Genomic DNA, 27060 nt, shown 5'->3' with positions numbered 1-27060 from the left:
ATTTATTTCCATGTTTCAGTCTATTAAAACAACTGTAACACTTCAATTCTTTCAGTATTGTCTGGCATTATAAGAAGAGCAAAATCTGCAGTCCGTACAAACTGAGAAGTAGTGCTGTTCTGAAGGTTTTTAAGCATACTTTAAAGGTGATGCCTTTCAGAGTACTGAAGATTTAATTGTGTCTTGGTTACAAGAGTATTTAAAGTTCAGACAAAAGTCCCTGTCATTGCTGTAGCTGTCAAGGTGCCAACATCTTCAAGATAAAAGCTTTTTTTTTTTTTTTTTTTTTTTCCATTGCCTAATAAGCAGGAGGACTGGATCCAATGTATGCTGGCCATTGCATGTCACTGCTGCCTGACAGATTTAAAATATGTTGTTTAGTCATCATGGTGTTCTGTAAGTATGAATGTCAGCATGACTGAAGTGTGCAGGGTTTATCTGAATGCTCTAGAAAACTAGGGTTAGTACAAAAAGATGAAGACGAGTTCTACAGTGGAGATAATATTCTTGACAGATTTCTAACCTCTAGCTTTCTAACCTCCCAAACTTGTTGGGATACTTGAATACTTGAATTTTTATCTGTAGTTTATTCTAGGAGAATACTGCATTGTAAGTAGCTTTTGCTCTTTTGAAACAAGAACTAGATTGTTGAATATTGTTAACACTGGCTATTATAATAACTAAAACTGGTAAACTATGAGGAGGGTTTTATTTAAGATGCCAAGTAAGGGGTAGTACTCAAATAAAAAAGAGACTTGAAACTTTTTTAATTTGTTGGTCTGATTTGGAAGCAGCCCTATGAGAATGTAGTACAGTAATTTTCTAGTGTGTTCTGTTAATTAAAATTCAGGAGGCATTTTCCTGTTCCCTGGCTTAGCTGAAGTTTTTGCTGTGCTTTTGTTCCATATCTGAATAGATGTTGTTGAAAGCCAAAGTGTAAGGGAGAACTTTTCAAAGACAGCATGACTCACTGAACGGTGAGAATATCACAAAGTGCACAGGCAGCTGTGTTCACAAGACTGTTTTAAACTGACAGTTAACTTTTCATTTGAAGGTAAGCATGAAGGTTTTTAACTGTTGAAAAATCTGCAATAACTTAATTCTAATATAAGATACTCCTCCAGGTATTTGAACAGATTGGCAAGCAGTGAGATGAATAAAAAAAGGCTAAGTGAACAAGAGAAATGCTTGATACTGGGTAAATTAGAAACAGTTTGCTCTAGCTGAGCTATTGTGAGAATATGAGTTCATCGGACTTGTAGTGAAGTCTGTCATTTTAGATACCTGATAAGAAATGTTAAGATCAAATGGAAGTTAATATCCAAACATGTTTAAATATCTTTTCTGTCCTAGAATTTAAAAAAAAAAAAAAAAAAAAAAAGCTTTGGTTATAGAGTTACCCTCAAACTAAACACCTCCAAAAATGGTTCTGAGATCTTGAAATAAAAGTCTGTTGAGGTATCATAGATACACCAACTTTCATTTTGTTGGTATTTGTACTGTATTATTATGAACTGTGGCTGTAAGTTGTAATTTACTTACTGTATGCAAGTAAGTTGTTAGAATGCTTATGTGTTTTGAAATGTAAATACAGCTTATTACTAAATATTGCTTTTACTTATCTTAAATAGACAAAATCATAGTTGAGCACTGATCTGAGTATGTGAAGGAACTAAATTATATTTTTGTTTTTTCTTCATCATTTGCATTTCTGTTATTATTACTTAATTGCCTTTGTGAAGTGTTATGACCAGGGAAGAAGGTTACAGAGAAGAATTTAGCTATGACAGGATGCCAACTTTGGAGCGGGGAAAGCAAGAGAATGGAAATTATATACCAGATATCAAATCCAGTGACCTTCAGCTATCAAAGAGGCTGCATCCTTGCTTTAGCTACAGAACATGGATCTTCTCTTTGCTGATGGGAGTAAGTACTTTAAATGATACAAAATTTGGAAATGTAGGTAATGTCTCGGTGCCTGTTTCACATCATTTGAGAACTCAGAATTTCATCACTAATAGTATTGAATATAAATATTTGTACAGAAAGGAACATATTTAACAAATTTAGAATGTAACACTTCATTGACTAACAGCATTCTTTGGATAATTCTGCACTAATCAAAGATGCTATACGAAGGCTGATTTTTATCTTTAATATTAATCATATAGCATAAACATAGAATAACTATGGTAGTGGTAAATATCAACCCATATGTATGTATAAGCTGTGCCTTTTGGGAAAGAATGTAAAGTGTCCTCATCGTATGCATTCTTTTAACATATTTTTAATTGTTAATAGTGTTTTGGCATTAAAAATATGTATCGTACTTAACTGCCACATTCATCTGTCAAGGTTCAATAATCATGTAGTTATTTGGTAGAATCTTCATGTAGGGAGGTATATACTTGTGTTTCTTACATGAATGTCACAGTGATTTGAATTGTTGTGTCACTGCTAGAATCATAGGACACTGATCTTGCATGTACATCACATGCTTAAGAGCTAAAAATGTTTCACTGTTAACGTGGTAATTACTTGTTTTTGCACAGTGAATAAAAGTATTGCATTATTTTTCTGGAAACAGCTGAAAATTTTTTCCTTTCTGACAATCTGCAAAACTTGGATTTCCTTTCATATGTACTGTTACATAAACAGAGAGCAAAAGAAGAGCTGGCTTTCTTTGCATTAAATTTTCTCAAAATTAATTGTCAAAAAGGACAACTGTCTTTAATTAGTTTTTTCCTTTTTACTGAGTTGTTGTGAATTATTGAAGATATTAATGTTTACTGATCATTTGCTGAAGTCATATTCTCAAGAAGCATGAATTTTATGTATAAATGAAAATGCAGTTTTATTAATAAGCTAATCCAATAAATTCCAATTAGATTTTTCTCCCAAGTATTATAGTGGTTCATCTTTCTCAACTCTTCTGAAAGACTGTCCAGAAAGGAAAGTCTGTATGCTGAGCAACAGAAGTCATACTGAACAGAACTGTCTACTTCAGGGAGCAGTTGCAAACCGTAGAGTGACATCAGAGTGGCTGCCAGTATGGGCTGTTCTTGTGCAGGAACAATTCAATATGCTTCAAGCAAAATTTCAAGTTGTGTTCTATAAATACTGTTCTTTCAGTCTGCCAGAACTCTCTGTGTGTGTGCTTATACACGCACATACACTATCCTTATTTTCTGTTATTTTTTTAGAAGGGCTTTTTAAAGACCCCCATAATTTTGTAACATGAAAAAAATGCCCCAATAAAACAAAAGAGCCATTCTGTCTGTCGTCTTCCCCAGCCCCTTCAAAGAAATGCCTACTCAGAGGAGCAACAAGCAAAAAGAAAAAATGTTAGTAGAGTACACTAATTGTTTATTGCTGAGAGTGTGACTCTGATAATAATGAAATAAATGGAATAGTTAGCAAGGGAACAGCAGGAGCTGAACATTTATGAGTGTGCCACTGGACCAAAGCAGGAAGAGAGTTTGGAGGCAGGCAGGAATGTAGGTGGAAGAATCTTTATCAGTGTATCCTAATATTATTTTTGTTACCGTGTTCTAGATGGTAATTGCCCAGCAGCCCATACACATAATGAATGTTGGTGGTGCCAAGTAGAGAATGCAAAGTAGAGGCTTAATTGAGGTTTCTGAAACATTTTTACTACTGAACACTGCAATTACCTTTTGAGCATTTTATTAGGTATTTGCCAAGTCAGAGCACAATGCTTGATTCAAACATGATTATATCATTCGGTACTAAGTCTTGGTAACCAGCAAAACATCTTCTTCAGAACTCAGCATGTTTTGATATTTTTCTTCAACATTATTCACACAAAGACTGCATTATTAAGTGTTCAGCAGTAGCTTAATTTGAAAGGAGTTACTGATTTCTATCTGACTAGTTGCTTTTTTTAAAAAAAATAGTTTTATTCATATTAAATTATCTTATTTGTTGCTTTGCAGACTTGTCTCCTTATTACTTCTGGATTTTCACTATATCTGGGAAATATTTTTCCATCTGAAATGGATTATTTACGTTGTGCAGCAGGTTCAGTAAGCATTCTTAATTATTTGCTGTGGCTGTTTGACAGCAAGATCAATAGTAAATAATTGTTGTGGGTTTATTGTCTTTTATTCTCTCTGTCTTTTTACCACTAACTTTCTTCATGGAAGATTTAATTCTATTTAACAGTTCATTAAATGGGTTTTAATCCCATGGTTAAGGGAGTGATGGTTGTCATAAAGACAACTGGTTTGTGCTGCTATTTTCATTAACCAGCTCACCACTGGCATGCAGTTGTTATCTGCATGAACAGTTTTTGTGTGCTTGATTTAAGAAAATTTGCATTGTTATCTGTTTAGGGAATTTCCTGGCTAAATGTATCAGAATGTATTTCAGATTGTATTTCAAAGTACTACTTTTTAAGTTTATTTTGCCATAATATCCAAGTACTGAAGCAGACTAAAGTGTTCTTGCATATTATTATTTTATTAGTAAAATATGTGTTAAAGGTGTCTGACATTTTCTGAAGTCCAGTATTTTTTACTGTATTTTTAAGACTCATATTTTTTACTGTATTATATATGTAATCTACACTTTAGATCTATGTGCATAAGATAAGTATGATGTACTTGCTTTGTTCATGGCAGGATTCTGTTCTGTCATTGTTACCTTTGCAACTTGACTTGTAGATTTGTTTTAAATTAGCTGCAAGACTAATGCTTTACTTTAAACAAACAAGTTCCAGGAGTTTCTCTGTGAATGAGTTGTCGCTTATGTTTCTGCTAGAGGTGTTAGAATAAAGTTGAAGCAGTTTTTGAAGTTAGTATCTGCAACATTAGTGTTAGTTACTGAGATGCCTCTTTTTTTGCCCCAAGTCTTGTCTCTTTGAACTTTGTATTGATGGGGAATTTCCAAAGATCTGATAGATGCAGAAGGTTGTCACATTGGGTTTGAATGGCTTGCTGTGGGTAAAGATGTACACATTTGGGTGTCTGTATGTTAGCAAGGTGTTACAGCCTCTACTATAGATAATGGAGTTAATAAAGTTGGAAGAGCCTAGAGAGCTGCATAGCCAATTAACCACTAAGTGTCTAGTTTAGCATGAGCTGAATTGCTCTCTAGACTTTTTTAACCATCTTGACTAGTAGTAGGATTCAGTTGCTTAAACATAGTAATGCAGTGTTCTAGAGACTCTAGGCATCCAGGACATAAGAGGATGTTTTAATGATGTTAAATACAGGTAATTTAGGTGTTAAAGAAGTGCTGCCAAGAATTTTAAATGTCAATATTAATCTAGTTATAGTGGTTCCATTGTTAAGCCATCAGCATTCAGATGTATGAAAAGGTAATTAGTAAAGAAATGCAGCATTTGTTACATGTTTCCATGTTAAATAATGAATCATATTTAATAGTTTTAGTTGAGTATATTTTTATTTTCCTTATTAGTATGTTGTAACATTATGTATTTGTGTAAAATAGAGTTGGATCTGTAATGGTACTGTATCTGTTGTGGTGGGGAACTGCTAAGGGATAGAGAAATTACTTTGTGAAACTTTTCTTTTATGCATGATTTTCCCATTTAGCTCTGTCCTGTATAGAAACACAGTTGCTGGTGAACATAGTGGAGATCCCAGGCACAATTCTTAAAGTGTAATTTGACTCAACAGATCAGTTTTTACGAAGTTCTTCAGAACTGTGTTGAGACTGGCCAAATTTTAGCTTACACAACCATGACTTTGTCTGTTTAAAAGAATGTGGAGGCCCAGTTCGGGAGTAGCAGTATTTTTCTTTTCCTGCTCAAGGTTCTCAGGCCTTCTAGAGTTAATTTAAACTAACAAAGGCATGAAATGCCTCATGAAAGACTTTCTTTCTTTCCTTTACTCATCACGTTGTGCTGGGTAGCTAGTCAGAACTGAGGGATATGGAAGGCATATTTATTAAACCTCTTGTAATCTTCAGATACCGATTGTGATTAATGAGCTCAGACAAGAGTGGCAGACTTCCCTCAGAGTTTCTGATATGTTTGTCTAAGTTAACTGAAATATGAATTCAGAACAAATAAATTACATGTATAGAAATATGTATAAAATTCTTTGTGCAGAATATCCCACTAGTCTTCTCTTTTAATTTTCCTAGTGTATTCCTTCAGCAGTTGTGAGCTTTGCTATAGCAAGGAATAAAATTAATGTGGTAAGTATAAGATTTTATTGGCAGTTATATGCCCCCCCCCCCCCCCCCGATTAAAATGAGAGAGAAACCCATTCTGAAACTGTTTTTCAGATACCCAATTTTCAGATTCTATTCGTCTCTACCTTTGCTGTTACAACAACGTGTTTAATTTGGTTTGGATGCAAACTTGTCCTTAATCCGTCAGCTATAAATGTAAGTTACTAAAACATTTACTAATTAATGCTACATTTATCTTTTGTTTAAAAAAAAGGGGGGGGATCAAATATAATTAAATTGTTGTAAATACCCCAGTATTCCCACTTAGTCTGTGAGGAGAGATCATCTAGCAGTAACTTTACTTTTCTGAGTAAGACAAGACTGGAAAATTGACATTGGAGATGAAAACTTATATGGTTAAAAGATGCACAGTATAGCTAACTTAGAGGAGATTAATATGGAAATGACTTTCCTGTCTTTTATTCAAAGTTTGAAAACATGAATTAGATCTTCAAATGTGATCCAGTTTGATGAACTGACTATTTTTCTATTGACTGTAGCAAGTTTTGTTGTTTTTTTTGTTTGGGGTTTTGTTTTGTGGTTTGTTTTTTTTTTGTTTTGTTTTTTTTGAAAGAGCAGGGTCAGAAGAGAAAATTGAAAATTAATTAGTAGCTCATCTATAGATTAGCCAGTTTTTAGGCTTGAATTTTACTGAAATGAGAAGGTGTCCCAAACACTTCTACTTCTAGGACATTTCATCATCAGAGTAAGTACAATCCTTTCTTGGACCTTCTTCAATGGATAGTTTTGCTTGTGAGGCCACCAGGAAAGAAACTTTTGATGAACATTTTTCTTATATATCATCAACAAAGAGAATGCAACAGTTACATCATTTGAAGCACACATATTTCATGCTGGGAAAAGTTCACTAGTTTTAAGTCACAACCTTTTAACATCTGTCTTTGGTAGTCTGAGCCAAACAGTAGAACTATAAGGTGGTTTTGGGTTTTTTTGCTATAGGAAAATATTTCAAGACCTCTATACTACATAAGAATATTACATGTATGAGTAAATAGCATAGCAATAGGTATTATCATTGATGAATGTTCATAATAGACTATCACAGAATAGTGGTACTCAATGCAACTACGTCATACATTTCATATGAAGGTTAATGACTGTTCTCATGTGCTATTGTTCTTCTCCCCCATCATATCAGCTCTTGTGATACTAAATGCTCAGCAGTAATAATAGCTCCCTATAATAATATAGCAGATCTGAATTAGTGTTAGTAACAAAAGACTTTTCTAACAGAAAAACAGTGCAGAGATGGAGTTTGCTTTGGACTTATCTATGCTAGTTTAATATCTGGTTAGCTCCAGATTTCACAGATGTTGAACTTTCAAATTAACTGTGTTTACTTCCCCTTAGAAAGTGCAGTATATTATTAGGCCAATACTTACAAACCTGCTTATTAAATTGGGTAACTAAGTCTAGCTTCACATTTCTGTGTAGCTGGCCCAATTTTCAGAGAGATGGAGTACTGCAGTCAGTTGGAGCTGTGGAGAATTAGGACTGTGGACAGTCAGATCACTTGAGTTCAAGTAGTACTGGCTTTAGATGTGGGCCGTTTTGCCCTGTGTTGGATGGGACAATGTCATGGCCCCCTAGGTTCTGTGTGTATCTCAGGACAGTTTACACGAGTCAATTCTTTGCACAGCCTTTGCTAGCTTATTGCTAGTGTAGCAGTTCACTCTTGCATTTGCCCCCTCAAGTGTTTTAGGCTGTTGGGGATGAATGAATTATGTACAAGACACGGGGGTACTGCCTTTTCCGTTCTTTTCTTGGTAGAGAGTTCAAATATTAGAAACCAGTCCAAGCATTCTGAGAGAAAACAGCAGAGAAGTGTGACTGGAGACTACCAGACCCTTTGCATCCCCTTCCCATGGTAGACAGTATCATAGCGCTGTTGGAACAGTGGAGGACTATGTCTGCCCAGGAGAGGTGGGCCCAGGGGACTCATTTTGCCACCACAATAAATAGTTACTTTGTCATGAGCCCAGTGTGACAAAATCAATTTTGCTTATGCTCTTGAGAAGCTTGAAGCTGGCCCTGTGTAAGAGCTTAACTTTAGTTGCATACTTCTGCAGTGAGTAGTTTTTAGATTGCATAAAAATTTGCATTTTCTATTATTAAATATTAACAGCTTTTGTACTTTCAAGGCAGATCAAACAATTTGAAAAAAGAGACTGGAAAAGTGTAAGTGACAAACATTAAATTTATAACAAGGCAAATTCTCTCTTTGCCAAATGTTAGTTATCTATAATAATATCCACATGACATCCTTGGTTACGTGGTTTTAATTCTTTTCACTTGCCTATTGCATGTCCCTACTATGTTGTTGATCAGTGAATAAAGATAATTCAGGATAACAGTGTGTGCAAAGCTGGCTCTGAAGCTTTTTTTGAACCTTTCTGTCTTAAGAGTTATTCATGGTGCTGACTTGCTCTCCTCTTTGAAGGATACTGTTTTAGTGAGACAGTCTCACTGTTTGGCAGCTCACTTCCAGCTGTTTTCCATTACCCATGTGGTACGAAGAAAATGTAGAATACCATCTCTTTAACTGTTCTTTCATCATCATATTTATTTTCCCTCCCTATGGGAAACTGCACAAGAAAATAATACTAGGTCTGATGCAAAATCACTGTCAGTAGTTTAAAGGCAGTAAGACTCATAAAAAAAAAAAAAAGTTTATCCAATTAAGACAATTCACATTTAACCCGCTCTCCTCCCCCTTTGTAAAGGACCTGGGTAATACTTCATTAGTGTTACTCATGTTGATGGATAACGCTATGAAATTCCTTTAGATGGATAAATGGAATGCAAAATACAAGCCATGTCCTAGACTGTGGCTGTGTGACACCACTCCAGTAGGGTGCAGTCCTGTAGCTAGTACACTATCAACAGGAAGAATATGATGTGTCAAAGATGCAAACTGCCACTGCTGCCACTCTGTTCCTTCCCAGTTCTTGGAGTAAGAAGCCTGATGGACAAAAATGAGTGGAATCTCATGCACACTGGCCACTGCAACTGAAAGCGTTCAGAACTTGAACAGGATTCAAATTAACTCCAAACTGAATACATACATTTATTGTCTCCTTGTGAGTTCAGTGTACCTCCATTATAGTTGAGATGATCTAGTCACTGGGACCCTGCCATACAATCTTGTTGCCTCAGCACAGATGGCTAAGGCAGGATTCCATGGCCTGAACTTAGACGTCTCTTATTTTAAAAGTGCTGTGAGATACTCTGCCTGACTGCTGCTTCTACTCTGGATGGGTGAGAATCTCCTACCAGTCTTGTGTCATACATCCCATTCATGCAGACACGTTCAATATGCTTGAGTATTTCATATGGCACTAGCAGCCAGTATAATTGAACCCCACTCCTGGTGACTGGTTGGCCAAGTAGCTTTTGGGGTTCCCTCTCTTGTCTGTAGAGACTAGGTCTCCACTGACAGTAGTGGAAGTGTAGGCAATGTGGGTGCACACAGATACTGGAGTGTAGATTTAGCTGCCTAACCGTAAGTGTGTGTCTCCATTAGGGATGTGCTGGCTTGTCCTGCCTTGCTCCACCTGCTGATGCAAGAGGGCATGTCTCCTTTAGGTCATCTGTCATTATTTGTCAGACCTGTGCAGATGTCTTGAAACAACTGTAAGATACCTTAAATCATGTTGAAAGTATGCATTTAAGCAACTATGTTAAACTTTAGATTATTGAATGTTGAAATTAATTCAACCCTTTAATACAGTTTCAGTGAACCATGTTTTTAATACCTGCTGCAGGTTCAGAGCAAGTTGGATTCGGGTTGTACTAATCTACTACTTTCTATCCAGTTGCACTTGCATGTTCTTTAGTCATGGAAGAGGATTAGGGACACAGCTTATTTGGTTCTCTGCATCTGTTGATAGATTTTATGTACAGTGGCAGAGAGAATTTTCTTTAGTGCTTAGAAATCTAACATTGAATTTCCCATGGTTACAGATGGTATAAAAAAGTATTTACTTCTAGTTTTAGCTGTATTTCTGTTTAAAAAATAAAACCAAAACTACCTAAACTCCAAAACTGGAGGTAAGATATTTTTACTTTGGTCTAGGGACATTGAACTGATTTTATAAGTGGAAGGCTCTGTCTGATATTCTAGACATGTCATACCAGAAAAAACATACTGGAAAGATAAAAGTTGGATTAAAGAATCTAATTTATTTACTATTACTTTTTCAATTTCTGTCATTTACTACTTATAGCATTAAATGACCTAGCACTAAATGAGCTAGTCCATCAATGTAGTTACACTGGTTCTGGACTTAAACTTGTACGTCTGCTTGGCACTGCAGTGTATAGTGTGGCCTTGCCAGCACATGTCAGTACCAGCAGTATGTGTCAAAACACATCTAAATCATGGGAATTTATGGGCTTGATTAAATTGTTCTGCAGGCCATGTTTGACACATCTTCTTTTGCCAAATAATGTCTTTATTCTTTATGCTAGCACTTTCCCTAGAAGCTTACCACTATGACATTTATTGCTGTTGTGGCTCTAGTACAACTGTACAGTCTGTTGTGTACTGCAAGGCACATAGTTCCAATTATGATTTCCTGAGAAGGATGAATTTCAGTGCCCAAAAAAGCCTCCCAAATCTGCTACTTATAATCTTTTTCAAAAAACATGTGCTGCAAGATACGTGTCAGAGAAAAACTGAGATTTGATCATCTACAAAGCAGGTCTGACATAAGGTAACAATATAATTCTGTTCTAAGTCATTGAACAATGGTTTGCTGTAATTGTATAGAATGGAGTCAGTTCTCCCCGAACTTTTGGTACTTTGCCCAATGGCCTGACCTAACCACCAAATGTTTTCTTGGGCTGCCAGTGGAAAAACATGGTGTTTTTGAAGACAGAGGGGGATCCACTCTGCCTAACTTGCGTGCCTCTAGGAAATGATTCAGCCCATGTAGAGTAGGTATCTACCTCTTTTCATGAGGCAATAAGGAACCAAAGAGAAATGTTAAGTATTACATTCACTAATTTGTCTCTTGAAGATGAGCCATGGCAGGAGGACTGGCAGCATCCGTGTTTTTACACAATAATGTAGTCTGTGAGACCTGCAAGAGTTATGAAACCGCAAACAGTGTTCATCAGTGCTCTACTAGCACTAGGTAGAGCACATAGGAGTCTTGGCCCAGGTCTTTGGATTGTGTTTTCATTCAGCATTTAGACATTGTATTGCACCATTTGGATTGCAGCATAGGGGCTGGGAGCCTGTGGCTCTCCTTCCCTCCACAGTGGATTGCCTTAGCTCCTGGGCTACTTAGGCTTGCTCTTATTTGTCCTCTTTCTGTTCCTGTGAATCTTCCATGATTGTGAAATCTGTTCTGGTTTCACATGGAAGGTCCTGCAAAATGCAAACGTACCTGGCAATCACCCTCTTGTCATTAAGTGCTCTTCTGGAAGACCGTGATAAAATCTTCAGGCAGAACATTCCCATAAATGAAAGAAATGTTTCTTTCTTAGGTTAGGCATTCTGAGTATTATGTAGACAGCTAAGTGTTGTCCTAGAAATTAATCAAGAACCAAGAAAAAGGTTAACAAGATACCTATTTAATAATGTCTAAATGTCACAGAAAATAGACAGCCTACTGGATCCTGCTAGAACCCAGCCCCTCCTTTATTTTTAGTATGGAAGTTGTAACTCATTTATGTCTGGGATTTTATTGACAGATAAATTTCAACTTGATTCTACTTATTCTGCTGGAAATCTTCATGGCAACTACTGTAATCATTTCAGCTAGGTCTACTGAAGAGTGCTGTATGAGAAAGAAAGTAGGTACCCTTAAGGATTAAAAATGTCTTTTTTTTTTTTTTTTTGGTGTTAAAAAATATTTGATTTTTTCTGTATTACATGCATTGACAAGTTACTGGCGACTCCAGTATATAACTTCATATTACATGGTAAAACTAGATTTGAACAATAAATAAAAGGACCGTACTAAACAGTAATAGCCTCTTCTATGTTTAAGAGTGCAATGGGCCCTCTGCAAAATGAACTGTTGCTATTATACAGCACTGGGTTTTTTGACTATCTTGTGAACAGGCATGGCAAATGTTTTATTTCTGTTTTGTAGAACAAAACTTAATGATGTATAAAACATTAGAATACTGTGATTTTTATATGTGCAAGCAGTACCTTTTTGAAGCCTGAGGTGGAGAAAGTATTCGTCATGTATAACAGTTTGGTGGTTTCTGGACAACAAATACTGGCTTCAGGATTTGGGGCTATAGATAAAATTCTCTTTAGTCACAAGTGTTCTCCTAAATCCCACCCTCATTTTTCTACAACAGTACTTCTTTTAGGTACTAATGAAGCAAACGTGCTGTGCCATTTTGTGTTCCAGTAGTAGTATTGCTTGCTAGATAAAGTTGTGCAGTGTACTGTCCTCCTTCAGTTACTGTTTATCCACATCAGTAAAATCTGAAGGCTCAGGAAGAAAGTATGTATTTTGAAGGTGGAAAGGGGAGACAAGATGACCGTATTTCATTGTTGAACAGTGGTTGTGTAACAGGTCATCTGGGACTACCTCATTTGTTTTTAATGTGAGTGATGTGGTCTGACACTAGCGAACACTGTGGTGGGTCACTGCCAGCTCTGATGGGCCAGCCAGACATTGCATGGCACCGTTAGGACCTATAACAGGTACAAGTTGTACAGGATATTAGAAAGAAATGTATTGCTTTGTGTGGTTTTTTTGATCATGATTTTTTTATTCGCCTCTAGAATACTGCACATGACAGTACCGTTGTTTTGAGCAATGTCAGCTTTCCTACTCGAATTCTGAAGTCATACTCGGTAAGAAAATTATTGTTTTCTTTCATTAAATCCATTTGTTCCTTTATGTTTCTAAGTCCTAAGCTTCTTTAAAACCACGAAGGGATCAGTGTAGGTAAGAGCTGAAAGAATAAGAACAGAAATGAGAGATATTTCTTAAAATGTTTCCTTTTAGAATATTGCAAGATAAATGATAAGTGCTGTCTATAATAGGAAGGATACTACTTAATGACTGAAGGATAAATAGTGTAAACTGAACTGTTGTTCAGCGGAGCTAATAAATAAGAGCATAAATATGTATAATGAAGCTGATCTTGTTTTCTCTTAAGCCAGCTAGAGTTTTGCGGTATTTTAGATCTGAAAAACATTGACTTCATGCATAGCTAATAGCATAAATACATTTTTTTTCCTTCCAGTGGGTTCCTTTCTATATGCAAATAGGAAATTTGGTGTTCAAATGTACTGTTAATAATTTGCCTGCTCTTCTTTGTTTTAGGTAATTGAGGTGATTATTGGAATTTCATCAGTATTTGGTGGAATAATTGCTTTGAATATGGATGTTCTAGTCTCAGGTCCATATCTTTCAGTAACATTCTTTTGGATCTTAGTTGCTGTAAGTAGTGCAAAATGAAGGTACTCTTTTAAAACAATGTCTTTGATATTTTTTTTTCAAAAATTTTTTTTTTCATTTTTGCCCTCCCTACTGGAATATTTATTTGGTCCTAATACTAAATGGCAATTGCTGCTTAGCAAATGAATTAGCGCTTCAATATACTTAATATATTTATGCAATATGCTTGTTCTATTTTGATTTATAATACTTTGGTTCTTATAAAACGTTCTGATACATTTTCAGTCCTTAGTTCGGTAAAATGGAAATGAGTAATAAAACAAGGGTTTTGGAATTAAAGTGTTTTGTCAAATAAGTCCTAGGTTTTAGAATATTTCAGGCTGCAAAATAAAAGGTGAGTTTAGTTTCAGCATGGTAGAATCCTTAGAACATCATCTTTTAGCCTGTCAGCCTTAACTGTCTTAAAAGCCTGAGACTGTGATTGGTAACTCTTGTCACTAGTAACAGCCTGTACCTAGGAGCAGTGGATTCATAAAGGATGCTGTGCTACCCTGCTTGCCACAAATTGAACCTGTTGAGAAAGAAGACAATGAACCTTAGGTTTATGTGTGGCTCCCATGTCTGGAAAAATCCCTCAGCATGAAGTGGAAAAAGATAACAAACAAGTTCTTCAGCATTCAGAATTAACAAAATTCAGTAGGGTTCATTAGGTTTTTATGTAGAGGTGTCAAGTTTTGAGGATTATCATATTTGAGCATGTGTAGGTTTAATACATGATACTTGTTAAATTGCAAATTAAATGAAGATTGGTTTTATCTCCATTTCAATAATAGATTCCTAATACTGTCATAATAAGTCTATACAGTTTTACCTTTTCAGGAAATTAGGATGCAATCTGTGACTAGTGGGAATCACTGTAACTCAGTTGTAATTTTTGTAATTTTCAAGTAGGTAAATCTGTTACGCTTTTTTGTTTAGTGCTTTCCAAGTGCTATTGCAAGTCATGTAGCTGCTGAATATCCAAGTAAATGTCTGGTAAGTGTGTAAAATTCTTGGATTTTTTCATTAGAGTGGAATAATGCTAAGAAAGCCTGCCTGTGATAGTGGTCACTAGTCATATTTGCTCACTTGTTTTCAGTTACTTCTACAAAATATGATAGAAATATGTAGCATGAGTGTATGCTGATATTCCTGAAAAGAAATCCAGTAGTTCCTTTGGAGACTTAATTCCACCAGTGCTGGAAAAGAATTCAGAGGACTGTTGGGTTTTTTTGTTACTGGTTCCTTTGGAATGGACAGGAAAATGACATACCTCACATGGTATGCCCCAAACTGCTCTCATGCTCCTGAGCTGAGGTCCCTTGTGTTCTGTCATCTGCATGACTAGCAGCAAGGACTAAGAATATTCAGTAGAGTGTATTTATTCCTTGACTGTCCCAGATGTGTAGTTAAGCCTTCTTAAAACATCTGTTTTAAGTTATAATCATGCAACCATATTTAAGTCAGTAATGATGCATGACCACAACTGAAGTCAGAATTTGATCCTGTAGGGATGATATTTGAATGAAAACTCAGCTGCTATTGTATGGCAATAAATTTGCCTCAAAGCACTCAAATTTATTTGTGTAGTTATTTTAGGTTGTAAGTCTGAAATATCTGCTGTTAATTCTCATTATTTCATACAAACTGAACAATAAATGATAATTCTATACTGGTTCTCTAAACTGGGTATTGCTTCCTCTATCTGCATATGAAAGGCACTTTTAAAATCAAACAAAAACCCCGTCATCCGTATTAAATGGAAAATGAATTACAAACCAACAGTGTTTTGGCTAGGAAACTTAGTCTATTCAAAGCTTGCTTCTGTATCTTTGCAGTATGGATGGCTCTTAATGTTTGTGTCATATGTGTGATCTTATACACTTTTACACACTTTTGTTATGCTTGCTTTGAGGAGATATAGCTGGCAAACTGAAGTGTTAACTTGTTCTTATTATTTAACATTTATTATCTTTTATTTTTCAGGTTGAGGTCCTGATTGCCATTAGCAGTGTTACCTCTCCATTGTTGTTCACTGCTTCTGCATACTTATCCTTCAGTATCATGCAAGTTGTTGACATCTTTAAAAATTATCCACCTGCTGTTAAAGTATGTATTTTTATGCAATTGGAAAATTAACATCTATCTATTACAGTAGCAACACAAGAATGAATTAGGAAGTATAAGACAACGAGGTACTGCATTATAAAGATTGAATAAAATGTTACAGAAATGATTCAAAAACTCTTTATTTAAAGATTTAATTTTAAGTATGATAAATCTATTGCTACCCTGGAATTATAGTTTTTTTTTTTAAAAAGGGATATTATTCTAAAGAATCAGTAAGAATAATATGTAATATGCTGGCATCCTTGAGGTTTTTATAAAATTGTAGTATATAAATGAAAGATTCTAGGTTTACTTGAAGAATACATTTTTCTGTTTCTTAGGATGTCTACCAACAGTTGGGATTGTAAGCTTACACCTGGATTCATTCAAAGCCTGGCCTGGAGCAGAGAAGAAAAAAAGTTTGCAAATCTTAAAGCATTTCCATATGAAGTGTTACCAGTGCATTGCTGAAGAGCTTTCTAGGGCTTTATCATCTAAGTGTTTAGCAATCTGTGATGATGTTCAGTCCTGCAGTACCAAAAAAAAAAAAAAGAAAAACAAGGCAGGTCCAGCCGTGGTAACCAGGTTCAGCCAATAGTTCAGTGATTGCCAGACAAGTCCTTAGTAGTGAGGCAGATCCAAGGTCAGCCAGGAATTCAGGTCAGCAGGGCAAGGTTGCAGCCAGCAAGGCACAGGGCCAGGCCCAGGCATAGCTGTGACATTGCTCAGGTCAGAACCAGCAGTGCGGCTTTATATTTCAGACGATGTTTTCCTCAGTTCTGCTCTCTTTCTAGAGGAAAAGATCATTTGGCAAATTAACATTTTATTAAAAATTATCGATCTGTTCTACTTTGAGCAAACTCAGGCACTCAAATTTTAATTGAAGCTTCATGCTGAAATAAACTGTAAATTATAATTTGAGTTAATGAAACCTAGATACAAATCTCAAGAATATGGGGGTGAGAATGGCAGAAAATATTTTATTCAAGTAGTTAACATATTCATGTCCCTATTTTCAGCAATCTTATGATGTACTCCTGTTGCTTCTGATGTTGATGCTGCTAATTCAGGCATGCCTTACTATTGGAACTGTAATACAGTGTGTAAATTACAAGACAAAAATGAAACTACATGATTCATCGTGGACAGCATCACAGATTAAAAAACAGGAATACAGAACAACAGAGGTATGTATTTATACTCATTCTTAAATTTAAAAATCTGTATTTTAAAAGATTTTTTTTGATAATGTTTTGTGTTACTTAATTCAGATCACAACTAAAAGCTGCTCTTTAAAACTGTGAAGATGTTAATGCACTGGTGAATTTTGTAATAAAGAGATAATATTTTGCTGGTTAAACGATAACTGGAGCATGACAGACACAATATCTGTATGTCTGTGACAAGTCCTGTTAGAGAAAAACAGTTGTAATGTTAAAGCTCCCTTTTGTTCTTATTTGTAGTATGGGCTCCCAATTAGAGATGAGGTTCATCATTGTACTAAGATAAAATGGTAGTCCCTACTCCACAGGATGCAGATCCATAATAGCTGTTTATATGTCAGAATGAAGTTACAGAAAAGATGATGGGCCTTGCATGACCATGTTCTAATATAATGAGATAGCCATCTATTAAGAAAGGAATGGATTTTTACTGTTTCAGTGTGAGTAGAAGTTTTGGGCTATAGAGTGAGAGTGTTCGATACAGTTGTATCTTTCCAAGGCCTGCTGTGGGGGAGTGAATTTACTAAGCCGAGTTAGTTCTCTTAAGGTCCCTAAACTTTGAATGGGAAGAGTTGAGAACCTGGAGCGTAGGAACAACAATGGGCAAGCTGAGTGAGTGGCTATCTGTGCTGGATGGTATGAAGTAGTGTGCAGAGGAGGCTGCGTGGAATCCCAGGTCTCTCTGTGTCCTAATTACACTACCAAAGTTGGTCATAAAGATCAGAATTTATATTTCCCTCCATTTCCCTCCTGCACTTACATGTTCAAGCTATCCTTTCAGATACAGATTTGGCACATACTTTTTTTAGAGCATGGTGGTGCCAGTATTACTGCTACCACTTTTCATGCAGTCATTCAGGGCTAGAGTGCTATTTCAGGGACTGATGGAACCCAGCTTTCTTCAGCTCACATAGGTTAACTACATCCATCTCTTAGCACAGCACGGTAGCCCTTAGGCTTTCCTTACCTCTGCTGTACAGAGTGAAGTGCTGTATCTTTAAAGACTAGGATAGAGTAACTCACGTTAGCTGAATGCTTACTGCATGGCCCAGCGCTAGAGTGCTGGATTCAGTGCCTGCTCTAGAAAGAGCATCTGCATTGAAACAGCACTGGATAAAAGCATTGGGAGCAGGGACTGAAATTCAGTCAAGTCATTATACAGCTGGTAATGGAAAGTGGAAGCTGTGGATTTATGTGCACTCAGGCTGCTGGGGGCATTTGGTGTAGGTTGCTTATTTTCTGGATCTGTGTCCTGAGAGTTATGTTCTGTATAAAAGATGAAGCACAGCAGCTCTTCCACTGCAGCAAGTCACATTTTAGAGCACAGGTCATGGTATGGCTAAACAGATCTGTTCCGGGGTTTATTTACATAAGTATTCCTAGTTTGTGAGTCACTGAGATATTGGGTGAGAGTTAAATGCTAAAAGGAGCACTTTGTCCAGAAAAGCAAAATCTTTTAGCTTACCTTTTAGTATTGAAACACATGAATATTGTTACAGGTGAAGTTGTAGGTCTCTCTGGCGTCTTAGAAGTCTGTGTTCTTGGGCAAAACCTTAGTTTGCTTGCATGTATGTAGGTAAATCTTGCTTCAGTTGGACTGCAGGGGGCTACTTCTGGCTTTGGGGTTAGAGGTTAAGGTGCTAGGGCTTTCAGTCACATTTGGGAAAAAATCTTGAAAAAATGTCCTAAGTAACATGTTTAAAATAGGAAATTGGCCAAGTTTCTTTGACCCAAATGTCTCGAGTATTATACAGTTTACACTATTATGTTTTATATCGTAAATGTATACTATACAATATACAAAACTATACAATTTACAATGCATAGAATATTTTAATAGCTCTGACTAACTATTCATGTTTACATTCTCCTAGCTTCTCTCAGATATTTATTTGCTTGAACTTCAGTTTTTAACCAAACCATTGTTTCATGTTTCCATTTGTCTGAAATTTGTTTACTTTTAGGTTTCCAATAATACCTTAAAGGATTTTGACAAAGACAAAGCCTGGAAAGCAGTTGTGGTGCAGATGGCTCAGTAGTTTGGATTCTGCAAATGCAGCCAATACAGTACAACCCAATACAGTAAATCAACTGTTTGAATTAAGGCTTAAAAAATTTTCAGTTTATAAACAGCAATAGAGTTACAGCAGTAGGAGCCAAGGAATAACACAGTAAATAATGTGTCTTTCTAATAATTTTGAAATATATTGATAATACTTTTAACACATCTGTCTTTTCTGTTGGTATCTGTATCCTAGTGTTGCTTTAGAACATACCTTTAGAAAAAAGGTAGTGAGTCACATGGATTTATGCTGATGGCAAAGTAAAATATGACTATGTAGTAGGCTTCATATATTTGCAAGAGATTGTTATAACTGCAGTTATGCAGTCAGTGTAACTGATAAATGCTTTTGTAAAGTTATGAGTACAAGTCATAATTGATATTTTTGCTTATACTTCACTTTTGTAGGAGTTGTAAAGTTGTTTTGCATCTCATTGCTTTTATATAAATAAAAGTCTTTATTATGTGGAAACTCAAGAATGTGGATTGACATTCTAATTGGAGAGGTGAAAACAGAATATTCTTTCCCATTAAGCTTCCATTTCTGGACTGTTAAAGGGGAAGGGGCTCCTTCTGAGTGGCCAGGCACAAAATCTACTAGCCAAAACAAAAAAATAACAAACAGAAGTAATCAGCCAGATAACAGGAGATACTACTACAAGAGTTTTTTCACCTATGAAAATGTATTTTTAGGAATATTACTTTTCATTTATTTTCCTAACTATTTTTAAAACTTACAGAACCTAGCTGCCCTTAAACATGGGATATCTCCCATACAGATTGCCTTTTCCTCCTAGCTGAATTATGTGTATGATCATGTAGAGTAAGAACACTATAAGAATTTCCATGTTAATAGGCTTGTTGGTGTAACTAGGGTGATAGCTGCTGACAAGGTGGTGGGGTTTTTAATTGTTTTTCTGTTTTTATTGTTTTATTGATGGTTTTTGACAAGTTCTGGACTTTGAAGTTCATTCTTTTTTAATCTGAAACAACCCAAATATTTTGTTCAGGGCATGCTGCAAAGCTTGCCTCTGCTTTTGGGCAGAGGAAATAGAGAGAAAGGTACATACAGTGAAGAGCACTTCAGATATGCTAGCATGTTTTCTCTTGGTTTTGGGAAAGCTGACAATTATTATGGCATTTTAATACATACAGAATACTCTTTCAGGTTTAGAGCAGTGCTTCTTCAGAGCTGGTATGTAGCAACCTCTCTGATCACCTAAAATAGTGTGTGGTTTTGGTCCAGACTAGTACACCAACAATGAGAGGCTGCAGCTTCTGTTTCTTAAATATTGCCAAATCTCATGCCTCTTCTGGTGGTACTTGTGTGAACATTCTCTCAACAAGGCAGATACCTTATTATCTGTCTGCTACAATCTGACCATTTTTATAGATAGAACAAGTTAGTTTTTGATTGTACAATTTTTTTGAAAGTTGCAAAGAGATAGTGACAGTTCTACCTAGAAATAAACATCCGAACAACTTACTAAATCTCACGCATGGATTGAAACTGGACAGACTGTAGATAGACATGAAGTATATCTTGATTGCTTGTAGCTTTAATTAGGGTGTGCTGGTAGGTAATCTGTTTCCACAGCACAGCAAGGAAGCCTGTTAAAGACAAAATAATCATACCCCTCTCTGAGGTCAGCTTGGTTGAGATAACAGTGGATGTGCCATGTTACATGGGTTTCTGCTTGGAACTGGGTGGAGAATGCCCATTCCAGCCTTGCTGGGTTTCAGTAGAATTAATGCCATGGACTACTGCTTAGCTTATACCAGGAATTGGGGTCCTAGCTTAAAAGAAAAAAAAAAATAGCCCTAGGTAAAATAAACAAACAAATCTGGCTGAAGCATCTTCTGAAAAAAATAAAATTGTGTGCACCTGGTGCATGAATCCTTCCTCAGCTACTAACTTAGGTAGGAAAAGCTAGGAAAGCAGAAGCAGTTTTAAGAGCATTTTTTAATGCTCTCTGTTCCCGCAGGCAAATTTCTTGTAGCATCTCACCAGGAACAAGAACACACAGTTGACTATTGATGTATATTTTTTTTGTTTTTAGTAGTAACCTGCCTTATAAGAACAGACGGGTGAGGAGGAAAACTGCAGTTAGGATCCAATGTATCAAGTCTCACCTTTGGTGTTTCTGACTACTGTTTTTCTGTTAAGAGCCATGGCTAGTTATAGTTAGCAAAGCAGTATGTCTGTAGTTTTGTTGGACCTAGGCTTCTGTTGTGAACCTGGGCTTAAAGTATCTTAGGTGCTCAACTAGAATGAGGCATCTGGAAGAAATGGTACAATGCCTACCCCACAACACCAATACAGACCTCTCTGTATCCAGAAATGTCTCTGTGTCAAATGGACTGTACATATGTGTTTTTACATGTACATATATGTTCTGCATGGGTAGTTTTGAGTTGTTATGAGTGTTTTAGATCTTTCCTACCATTTGTCTGCAGCAACTGAAGGGGGAGATTTTTACAAGGCAAATGAGCCGATCCAAGTGCTGAAAGGGTTTGTCTCCTCTGGCCTCTACCCTTGTGCCAGCCATGGCTGGTATCTGATTAAACTGGCAGAAAATCTATCAATTAAAAAAAAATAATAGTTTCCTGCTTAATTAGTCAGCTTAGCACACTGCAAACTCATAGTGGCCCTCTTTGAGATCTTGGATATGACTTCATATCAACTGGAGGTAGAATTGGACTTCTGCCTCACTGGGAGTAGATCAACAGAGTATTTCTCTTTTGTTAGTAATTCCTTTGTCCCTTCCTATCACATTCCTTTTGCTATGTTTTGCCTTGGTCATATGACCCTTCTCTTCTCCAATACTCGTTTGAAAAATTAGACTTGTACATGATCCATACCAGGAATTACAACTTTAGACTGACCATGTAATCAGTTGGTTTGTGTGTAGATCACTGGCAGTTATAGTTGGAGTTAAAGGAGTTTCTCAAATAAAAAATTGCATGTGTTGTTGATCTGGGTCTTGTGTTTCTGAAGTGAATCCATGAGATCAGAATAATATATTCTGAATTAGTTTCAGAAACTGGAGTAGTCAGGCTTCCCTGGCAATTGATTTGGTTTTATAATGGTTGCCTGTTTTTTTCAAATGTTAGAAGTACTTTTGTTTGAGTGGGAAGTCCCTCAGGGAGACACTAACAGAAGAAAATGTTGGTATCCATTTTATGAATAGCAGTATCTTTGAAAGATGAGTTTTGGATTCCCCCCGCACCCCCTTATCTGGTGTTACCTGTCTAATGCTAATATGAGATATTTCACAGTAAACTGTTTTTCTGCTCCTATATTTATGGGGAAAACAGCCAATGAGTGAAATAACAACGAGAGCTGAATGTGTTACGGTGAATCAGATTCATGGGGAAGGAAAACTATGCCTGCTAGCTTTAAGCAATGGAGAAAGAAATGCCCTTGAAAACAGTTTGTGTTGGCCAATTACTTTCTAATCAGTGTTTTGTTAATATCAAGTTATGACCATCAAATATAAGCAAAATTGCTTTTCATACTTCCTTTTTCAAGACAGGAGATGTCTCCAGGTATAAAATACTTACTGGAGTTTTCTTTGGAGGTGTTTTTTTTAACATCTATTTCCTACTTAACCTTTCTGTTTCATTCGTTCAAAAGTTTTAACCTCTTTAGTGAACAGGTTATAATTATTCTTTTTTGTTCTGTAAAGATAAACTGTTTCTGGAGAAAAAATATAAAACTGTTAATGAATGGATTTTTTGAACAATTTTTCCCCTAGCTGACTCTGTTATTAAAATTTGATGTAGCTCCTAATCCAAGAAACACCTTTTATATAGGTGCTTGGTAGTGGCCATTTTCTGAAACAACGGGCAGAATGTTTAGGTTTAAACAGGCCCTGTTCTTTTCTCCTCTGCTTATTGTGAACCATGGAGGCTGAAACTGAGATATCCAGAGTTTGTAGGGATTCTTACCACCTGTAGGTTCTGGAAAGGGAAAATAAGACTGTTCAAACACTGTGTGCATAAGATGATTTGCTGGTTTGTATTGTGTGGTTTGTGTTTGTGTGGTTTGTTTGTATTGGCTTTATGCCATCAGACTTTGGGCATCCAGAAGGAACTTGGAAATACGTTCCTGTATTACAAGCTCTGCTTTCCAGCAGCTGCAAGAGGCCAAGTGCTTCTGCAGGGGTTGAGTTGCTGGAGGTTGCCCCAACATTGCTTATTTTCAGAAGTGTCAGCAGAGTGGGGATGCTGATGGAGTGCCTCCTACCTCCATAGCTCCTACCTCTGTATCTCTACACTGTTTGTATAGGGTGTAGCCTGTCTTTCCTACTGGCCCCTATTGACAGTGCAGGGATTGTGGCTGGTTCTTGGTTGTTCCCAGGCTCACCATTTAACAAATAACCAGGATTAACATCAACTACTCTGGAGCTTGTTTTTCTAGACAGAGGCCTTGAGTCACTCAGGCTCAGTTCTGAGGATATGTACTCTTTGTCAGCAGTCCTGGTTTAAATTGTTCCATCATGTTCTGCTGCTCATGTACCCATTTCCATTGAAGTCTATGGAAAGAGTTTCATTTATTTCAGTATGGTTCATCTTGGAGTTCTTGTATTTATTTTTATGTTCTTTCCAACATGATTTCTATAAAAAGTTACATAGAATGATTTTATCTGCATTATATAAACACTGAAGTTCATGGTTGAAATGGAAAGGAAAAAAGATAGCATTAAAATGTCAACCTGCTTCATACTGTCTGCTGCTACACTGAGTTCCACCAGCACACCTGTGATGCTTCAGACTGATCTGCCTAAAAACCCCAAAATCACTCAAATCACACAAAATCACACTTTGTTCTGAAGAAGTTATAAAGCTGCATTGGTTTCCTTATTCAGTTTACAATGTGGCTTCACACTCTCAGTTCATCTGAAGGATTGAGATGCTACAGCACAGGACAGCAGATACGGTGTTATCTTAAGCCAGCATTTTTGCTGCTTACAACATTTTCAAACCCTATCCTAGACTTCCTGTTTTTTGAGGGCTACATAGCATCACTTTGTTGATAGCTGCCATTCTACCAGACTTTCCAGACTTCCCCATATTCCTGTCATTTGCTGGTCCATGCTTTTCAAGGAAAGACTTTTCCTAGATCTGGTGAGAAAGGAGAACATGGTGAGAAGCAGCTTTCCTTTTTTTCTGTGACTCAATTTATTTTTATTTCTTGTTTGGTCCTGGTCTTAATACAGTCTAAAATCTGAAATCCTACCCTGCTGACCTCAGCTGAAATTTTGATACTTGGGAAGGAGTTTTTATTTCAATCCTTCCAGATGATTAAGGGTTACTTTCTGTTCTAGAAACTGCTGGTGTCCTCATGTGCAGCATCTCGTGTATGTTAACCTCCATTTTTTGTGAGTGTCATGACCTAATACTTCAGTATCTATTCTATTAATAATGTGATCCATTGATCTAGTATCTAATTACAGAGTATATATTTCTCTCTAAAATCCAGTCTGTCCTCATAATGATGCACTAGGACTTTAAAGGTGAGCCATAATGGTTCTCATGGACATGTCATGGTCTATCAGAGAATCCCCTGCCCCCCAACAAACCAAAGCCAAAAAAATAATTATTGTCACCAGAATGAAGTAGTACTTGTGGTAAATAATCCGAGAAGATTTTTGCAATGCATTTTCAGTTAGTAGAATGGCTGAATTGGTTTTAATATACAGTGAAGTGGAGAACTGAGAGCTTTTCGTACAACTGGATATAACATTGTTCTCCACAGAGGCAGTTGGGTCTGTTTATTATTACTTGTGATTGCTTGCACTGAGGAGGGTTTAGTATTTAAATCTTACTTTGTGCCACCAAGGCTCATTGGCAGGTGGGATCCTCACACATTTGAGAATAAGTGAGCAGAACAAGGACCTTCAGCCTGTGTTATTTCTGATGGTATGAATCCTAAATGCAGCTCTTTAGATAAGGATAACTTCTAATTCACTCACTAGCATTATTCCTTTAAGCAACCATGATTGAAAAATATTGTGGTCATAGCAGAAAACCAAATCTGATAATATTTTTTGTTGCTAAAATCAAAGGAACAAAGTATTTCAAGTACTTAGTTGCACTCGTAGCTGTGGTCTGGTGAAAAAAAGGTTAAGTTACATGTATTGCAGTTCATATTAGGGAAATTGGTTCCTAAGAACTTGCCTTTAAATGCTTTTCTTTTTCCAGGTCATCAAATTTTCATCTGCATTGGGAAACAAAGTTGGTTTATATAAGCCCATAGTAAACTCAGGACTTTGTGTTGTATTTTTGCAGTGTTGCTTTATTTACATTCCAATGTTACTGATGTTGTTATATAGTTGTGGGAATATGTGATGATAAAGTCAGTATATACATCTGAATTTGAGAAATGTAATAATTTTTTTTATTTTTAGAAAATTTAATCTGAGCAAAGTCAGCTCTTATAAAAGTAATTAATCACAGGGTTTATGCTCTTCCCTACCTAACAGTAATCAGCAGCCTCAGAGTTCAGGTAAAAGTATTTTCTATCAAATCTGAAAAATTCCAGATCTCTAAGCCTTTCAGTATGTTAGTATTAATTTAAGTAGTAAAACTGAATAAATAGATAGATGTAGTCCTTAGCACAGAAATGAGAGAAAATTTTCCAATACATTCTTTTATTTATTGCTGCTTGGATTATAGTTGCTTTTGCTTCTTTTCTTCTATAGGGCTAAGCCATAGAAACACACAGCAACTACTTTCTACACCAAAACCAGACAAATACAATTTGGTAAGATTTCTAGAAATGCAATTAAGGTAAATATGTTTGGTAATTGATTTACTCTTAATTGCAAAACCCCCATATTTGCTAATAACTCTAGTTTCTCTGCGGTTTAAGTTCTTAAAAGACTGTCTACAAAAAGGTTGGAAAATTGTGAATATACTTCCTTTTTTTTTCTCTTTTTTTCTTTTTTAAGAAGATTTTTTTTTTGAACACTCAAGTTTGTTGCTTTTTCTCTAATAATTTTATTAACAATTTTAATAGTGTTCTAAAATAATTTAATAAGTTGTAAATTTTCTTTAATTTTTTTTTCTTTAATAATGCATAAGGCTTTCAGCAACCTAGTTTGGAATGAGATGATCCCTAAAGGTCCCTTCCAACCCAAACAATTCTATGATTGTATTATTCTAATTTTAGGAAAAGAAAGTCTTCAGCATATGTGGATTGTACCCAGTAATTCATATAAGTTTAAGGAAAAAGAGTGGAGAAAAGGCTTCCTTGTACAAGTGGCTTTGCAGGATGGTAAGGGTAGTCAGTATTGTAGTTGTTGTGAAGACCCTAGGAAGAATGGTAGGGTACCTCATCAACCTCTCTGATGTGGACAGGAAAATCTGTTCACTCTTAGCAGTGATCACCACAGAGTGATTAAGTATAATTTGCTTGTTTGGTATTTCTAATTGAAAGGACTTGATGATGTGGGGGTGCTGAGAAATTGCGAGTGGTGCTGTTTGGAAAACAGAAGGTACAATGACAGAAGGAGCAGGAGAGAAGGTAGTTTAGCTCCTCATCACCATCCTACAGTAGCTGCTGGGAAGCAAAACAGTGATGGGCTGTTTTTGCCTGTTTGGAAAGGTGTCTGGGAAGGTCAGTGGTAAGAAATGAGTGTTGCTTTAAACATATTCCTTCCTTAGAGATTTTTTGTTACTTGTTCTGTGCAGGGAGATTAATCTGCATGCTGTTCTGTGGGAAAATGGTGGGACTGAACACTATGTGTATGTAAAATATGTTATTCCTAGCTTGATTTAGAAGTAAAACCTTGCAGCTTGAGCCTCAAAAGTTAAAGAACTCAGTCTCTTCCTTCAGTATAATTTTTTGTATTTTGATGTGGAGAGAAAGACTCTTAAGGAGAATAAAATATGAAGTATCTCTTTCAGAGCAAAATAGTGCTAATTCTAATCATAGGCAAAGTAGGCAGATGTATATAGGGCAGTAGACCTCTGAGTGGCAACTGACCTCATGGCCTGTGTG

At 36.3% G+C, this 27060-nt stretch overlaps 1 protein-coding gene across 3 annotated transcripts; it reads left to right on the top strand.

Moving 5' to 3' along the window:
• Window positions 1–339: 339 nt before the first annotated feature.
• On the top strand, window positions 340–19526 carry MLC1 (modulator of VRAC current 1). 3 transcript variants are annotated; one of them, XM_049814495.1, is made up of 13 exons: window positions 343–396; window positions 917–1054; window positions 1743–1926; window positions 3957–4046; window positions 6133–6186; window positions 6277–6378; window positions 11944–12045; window positions 12998–13069; window positions 13545–13661; window positions 14598–14654; window positions 15645–15767; window positions 16787–16954; window positions 18955–19526. In XM_049814495.1, exons 3-13 carry the CDS (start codon window positions 1747–1749, stop codon window positions 19027–19029), a joined length of 1140 nt encoding a protein of 379 aa, XP_049670452.1. In that variant the 5' UTR covers window positions 343–396; window positions 917–1054; window positions 1743–1746; the 3' UTR covers window positions 19030–19526. The 3 variants fall into 3 exon arrangements, with proteins under 3 accessions (XP_049670453.1, XP_049670454.1, XP_049670452.1); XM_049814496.1 differs by lacking the exon at window positions 6133–6186 and having other exon boundaries at window positions 340–396; window positions 6292–6378; XM_049814497.1 differs by lacking the exons at window positions 6133–6186; window positions 6277–6378 and having other exon boundaries at window positions 341–396.
• Window positions 19527–27060: the final 7534 nt, after the last annotated feature.

The sequence above is a fragment of the Accipiter gentilis genome, chromosome 11 (assembly GCF_929443795.1).
Source record: "Accipiter gentilis chromosome 11, bAccGen1.1, whole genome shotgun sequence".
In the NCBI taxonomy this organism is placed as follows: Eukaryota; Metazoa; Chordata; class Aves; order Accipitriformes; family Accipitridae; genus Astur; species Astur gentilis.
This window is presented reverse-complemented; position numbering and strand designations above follow the sequence as displayed.

Excerpts from the sequence above, each read along its gene's own strand:
- MLC1 (XM_049814495.1), top strand. The coding sequence starts at position 1,747 with ATGACCAGGGAAGAAGGTTACAGAGAAGAATTTAGCTATGACAGGATG. Across the intron at positions 13,662-14,597 it reads TCTTTTGGATCTTAGTTGCT|TGCTTTCCAAGTGCTATTGC; the intron begins GTAAGTAGTGCA and ends TTTTTTGTTTAG. Across the intron at positions 16,955-18,954 it reads AGGAATACAGAACAACAGAG|GTTTCCAATAATACCTTAAA; the intron begins GTATGTATTTAT and ends GTTTACTTTTAG.